Source organism: Trachymyrmex septentrionalis, unplaced genomic scaffold (genome assembly GCF_001594115.1).
Source record: "Trachymyrmex septentrionalis isolate Tsep2-gDNA-1 unplaced genomic scaffold, Tsep1.0 scaffold31, whole genome shotgun sequence".
NCBI lineage: Eukaryota > Metazoa > Arthropoda > Insecta > Hymenoptera > Formicidae > Trachymyrmex > Trachymyrmex septentrionalis.
In genome coordinates, this window is record NW_017305474.1 from 1,519,607 (window position 1) to 1,525,215 (window position 5,609).

The following is a 5,609-nucleotide window of genomic DNA, read 5'->3' on the forward strand; positions in this document are numbered from 1 at the left end:
TCTTAAGACGTTATAAGTCAATCAGAGATTGGTATTCACAGCCGGTCCTTACATTTAAGATTGACTTAAATATAGTCTTAAGATGTCATAAATAAGCTAATCGTAGGGCAGTATTTATAGTCCGTTCTTATTTTAAGAATGTGTTAAGTAAGAATGTCTTAAGATGCTGTTACAGCCCTCTGATTGACTTATAACATCTTAAGATTATACTTAAGACAATTTCAAATACAAGAACAAACTATAAATACCGGCCACAGAATCATATTAGCATCTTAAGACATTTGTCTCAAAATAATATGGACTATGAATACCGGCCAATATTTTTCAGACATGATACAGTTCCACTTGGCGCTTCGAATATTTCGGAGCATTCGATTGACTAATCAGAAGAAAGAATTTCACCAATCAAAAATGCTTCGAAGTATTTGTTGCATCAAGTGAAGCCTGAAACAGAGTATTTATAACTTATCACATAGATTATTACATGTATTATTAATAATATAACATCAATATGACGCGAAATGGACGTTCGCAGCTTAGATCACATCACCGATGAGACAATATTAATAACCTGCGCATACATTTTCTTAATTAATTACAAATTAATTAATACGACCGCAGGGAGCCTGAATGTACTAGATTACAGACATTGCGTACTGTTAAAACATTTAAAACATCTGACATAAATATCTGAATAATTAACCTATAATGCAGTATTAATGATCACGCAGTAATCATGATGATTTATGATTATCCGGATGTTTCGCAGATAAGCGCAAAAATATTACATGTATCTCGAAGCTACATTCGTTTTCATAGTTTTCACTCACATGGATGATCGGCCATGGATGAAAGCTATGAAATACAGTTTCAAATATAGATGTATGTACGATATTCTTGCGTCCGACGTACGTACAGATATCTGTGAAGCATCTAAATCACGATAAATCGTAAAATTATCCTTGTATTATAAATTATTCGTTCAAGTATCGATAGTCACCCATACTGCTGTGAGACGATCAGATTTTTAATTAAAGTCTCGTCGGTGATCGTATATTCTACATCACGCTACTCTCAAATAAAAATACTGAAAACACATGCGGCTATTTACAATAATCTGACATAATAGCCGCAATTCTTAGCCGCAAATTGTAAAAAAAGTTGTGAAAACGTGGAGTGATTGCGATGCGTTTCGCTCTAACCGTCGCAACGCATAATGGCAGCTATCGCACGACGTATCGTTCGATTGCGATTCGCACGTCACGGCAAACATTTATATTCGCATTATCGCCATTCGTAACTCGTTACGCAGCCACATTAATTGATCGCGTATCGTTTCGTCCCGATATTCCCCGAGACTCGTCATTATTCGCGAACAGTAAAATCTGCGAACGAGAGTGAGCGATTTTTGTGTGATTAAGGAATTAAGGAATGCGAATTAGTGCAGCGCATCTCGGCGGCAACCAATCGACGTTCGAGTGCACATGTTGCCTACCTTTGCCGTGAGTCGTGATCTGAAATTTCCAAAAACACATTATTAACTCTTATGATACAGATTGGCTATGTTTAGCAGAGAAAACTAATCGGTAAGCGCACAGTGATTTTTTAATTGTTGCTGCATTCAGGATAACCGCTCACTGAGCGAATCAGCGAGTCCTTTCATCTCTGATATTTTATTAGATCTTATTAGGAGGATGATTTAGTTTTGAAGGTTTTTGCAAGAGAGAGAGTTTTGCACTAATGTCAGTTTATCGAAGACATTCCAATCACAGCTATTTTATTTCTTAATGCTTTAATATTACTCCATGATATTTAATTGTTTACTAATAATGGACGCAGTAAACATCGTGTTTAAAAAATGGAGCTTTCTAGACACAAAGAGCATTTTTGACACGCGTTGTTTTTGTTTTTTAATCAGAAGAAAAGTAGCTAAAGGTCATAGAACTCTGATAGAAATTTATGGTGATGTTGCTCCATCAATTAAGACATATGAATAATTAAGATATATGAATTGGTTCGATCGATTCAAATGTGGTGATTTTAATGTTAACGACAAAAGCTGGAAAATGCAGATTTGCAAGCATTATTGGACGAAATCCAGCACAATCCACTTCAGAACTTGCCAGAGAATTAAATTGTTGATTGTACAACAGTTATTAAACGTTTACATGATATTGTTGTTTAAATAAATCAGTTTTTTCTTTTAGAAAAAAATACTCTCAAAACTAAATCACACTCCTAATAAAATATAGACCAATCAGAATGAAAGAGCTCACTGAGCGCTCAATGAACGATTGTCGTTCTGAATGCACCCATTAAAGGATCAAGGAACGCTTACTGATCAGTTTTCTCTAAAATGTCAGAACTTTTTGCAACATTGCTCATTATGCTTTTGATCCCTACATAATTATTTTGATGGTCCAACAAAATTATTTGTAGATCTGTATCTAAATTTGTAGATATTTTAGCAAAATCATTCTTTCCGTGTAAATCTAGATAATAATAAATATATAAATCTATAATAGATAATAATAATATATAAATTATTTTCAAATCTGTATCTAGCTAAATTTCTAGATACTTCAGTAAAATTGTTTCTTCCGTTTCTTTCGTGTCTATATATATTCATAATTTATGCATCAAACGTCGTTAATATATAATTACAGTAGTAATTAGAAAATACATTAACTTCAGGTGTAAGTTACGCAAATTTAATCTTAAATGATAACATTCGTCATGAACGTACTCGCGGCTGTACTCCATTTGACTTTATCGCCAACACTTCTTTTCTTTTATCTTTCCCGTCGATCGGCCAAAAGAGCTTTCAACTCGAAAACGCGGTGAATCAACACCGAGTCGATGGGTCACGGACCGAGAGAAAGAGGATTCCTCGATATATTAGACATCGACTATCGGGGCGCAGCGATCGACCATTTTGATGCACGGCGGCGCTTCTTTGCTTGCGAAACAAACAGAGGCAATTTAGAGATCCTCCGCGGGGCTGGATAGACTCGACAGAGAGACCGATTCTATATTCTCCCGTCCGCCTGTGTCTTTTTCTTTTCTCTTTCCTTTCTACTTGGCTCCATCCGACCTGATCCCCTTCACCCTCCGCTCCCGTTCTTTACGTTTTCTTCACGTCCGGACCTCTGAGATTCCTCCCATTAACCCACTACTGTACGGATTTACTTTTCGCATTTTTAAAGAAATTCGCGAAGGAGAGAAAAACGTTTCCTAAATATCTCGCGACCGTCGTGAATTAACGTTTATCTAAATCAGATCCGAGTTAATCGCGTGCGCGAACATGAATTTTCAATAATGCTGCATGCCATAGAAACGAGAAAGCAGCGGCGTAACGTGTGATTCTACAAAAATGAATTATTGCGTCTCTTCCCTTTTAAAAAAAAAATAATCACTGTAAAAGAAGTACACCGATTCGAAGTGATTTCTCTTCACTGTACTGTTAAATACATAATGTTAAATTATATCCAATTTGAATTCTTTTTAATCATTTCTATAGGTCGCCACTGTTTCTACTCAATATATCATTAATTTAACTAGAACAATTCAATTAAATAATTTAATTCAGGAAAATGTTTTAAATTAAACTAAAATTTAATTTATTATTTACTAAATGTATAAAATGGATATCGTTTATCTTGAAACTAACTGTAGGAATGGATTGATTTATATTTCGATATACATGGAGGGGGGTAAAAAAAAAAATCTTGTTTAACTCAAGAGAATAATTATGATTGTTCTTTTGATATTTAACGGTGAGAGAAAAGTGTTTAATATTTATGACTATAATTGCATGGTAAAATAATTATTGATGAGGAGCTTCATTTTTATATTTTTATTATTGCTATTATAATATTCCCAGTAAGCAAGTATCATTTTTTCACATTCCAGCAATATTGCAGCAACGTTGCAAATATATAGTTGGTTATAAAGCGATTATAATTATAATCGTTAAGTTACGCCAACTATATATATTTTTTAGTATATAAAATTATAAAAATTATTATTATTATTATTATTAGCATTTTCATATAAACACCATCTTAAATACAATTAATTATAGTTATTTTACCAACATTATAGCAGTAATATAACTATACAAATAGAGCTTCTCACCATAATTATTTTACCATGCAATTATAGTGACAAATATCAAACACATTTCTCTCATACGTGCGTTCATTGTTCCCACGACACCACCTATATTTTTTCACGAGAAATTTAAACACCATTTTACCGTACGTTTAAATTCATGCCAGCTTGTACCTCGAAACTCGAATCCGTGCGAACGTCCTTCGATTTTTTTTCTTTTCCACAGTCGTCTCTCGTTCGCGGTTTCTAAAAGTAGCATAAACACAACGGACGACCATTTAATTAGACTTCTGGTCGCCCGAACCACTCACCTTCGCTCGTAATTACATTCGTCGACCATCGTCGTAGTCGCCGTCATCCAGTCTCTCTTGGAAGCCATGGATAAATAATCCGGTCACGCGAATCCATGCGTACCGCAAGAACACCAGGACGCCTATTGTCCAGAACATCAAGATCCACAGAACGCGCTGCAATGAGAGATTAAAAGCCAAACTGAGACACCAAGCTCGAAATTGTACCAATAAGATTCGTACATTCGCGCGCGTACGTATACATATGACGTACGACGCGAAAGATAAACGTGAGATTCGAGCCGGCTCTATTCGATTTATTTTCAAATTTCATTTCCAATTTTACACCATTCGCTGTAGGATTCCGATAGATTTGTCAGACTTCAATAAACATATTAGACTTGAGTAATTTAAACGATCGAACCGCGCTCGGAATTTAATTGCGCGTTGTCGAACTGTGAGTGGTAATATTTTTTTATTGTATATCCGGTATTGCGAAATTTATACTCCGGTTTAATCGAAACCCCCCGTGAAACATCTGAAAGGCTATACGCAATGGACCGTGTAATTCAGCGATTGCTTTACAACGTCTAAACCTGCGAGGGTGGAAGAGCGTGGAGGGGAGGGGAGGGGGAGAGGGGGAAAAGATTCCGTTTAAAACTGGTTGGCCAACATTCTATAATATATCGCGCCGAATAGGTGCGATATTTCATTTTGTAAACGCGGTGCGGAACCACATTTCCTGATTACGCGTAATGGCGTGCGATCCGTACGTGGCGTGAAACATTCGCGGTCGCTGCACCACTCGATTCGCGGCGAACGAGATTCGGGCAAAGAGATACGGGGGGGGGCAGAGAGACCGACCGACCGCCTGTCGTTCCCTCGTAGAAATATGCGCGTAATACGTGTTGCCCGAATACCATCCGTGCCGCCTGCAGCGGTGGAGAGACGCACAAAGGAGACCAACGAATCGTACGCCCACAAAGGGGACCTGGGGAGAAGCCCGCGTCTTGCGACTCAAAGCGACTCCCGCGCGATATTCGCGTGCAGGCGGTCGTGCGTCGCCGGATACATATGTAGGGACAATTTCGGCGAATTTATATGCTAATTCGCCGTGCTCGTCGAGATTAACTTGCTGTTCTAGTTAACCATCGCGAATCCGGAGAGCCCGGCCAACCCTTCCCCCTCCTACCGCCCCCCCCCTCC

At 37.5% G+C, this 5,609-nt stretch overlaps 1 protein-coding gene across 3 annotated transcripts in view; it reads right to left on the reverse strand.

Moving 5' to 3' along the window:
* Window positions 1-1,417: 1,417 nt before the first annotated feature.
* Window positions 1,418-5,609, reverse strand: part of LOC108749697 (probable E3 ubiquitin-protein ligase makorin-1) — a 28,125-nt gene continuing 23,933 nt past the window's right edge. For all 3 annotated transcript variants that reach the window (XM_018488584.1, XM_018488582.1, XM_018488586.1), the window contains 2 exons: window positions 4,425-4,580; window positions 1,418-1,514 (listed from right to left, as the gene is read on the reverse strand). In XM_018488584.1, coding sequence (XP_018344086.1) covers window positions 4,437-4,580 — 144 coding nt within the window. In that variant the 3' untranslated portion in view covers window positions 1,418-1,514; window positions 4,425-4,436. The remainder of the gene's footprint in view (window positions 1,515-4,424; window positions 4,581-5,609) is intronic.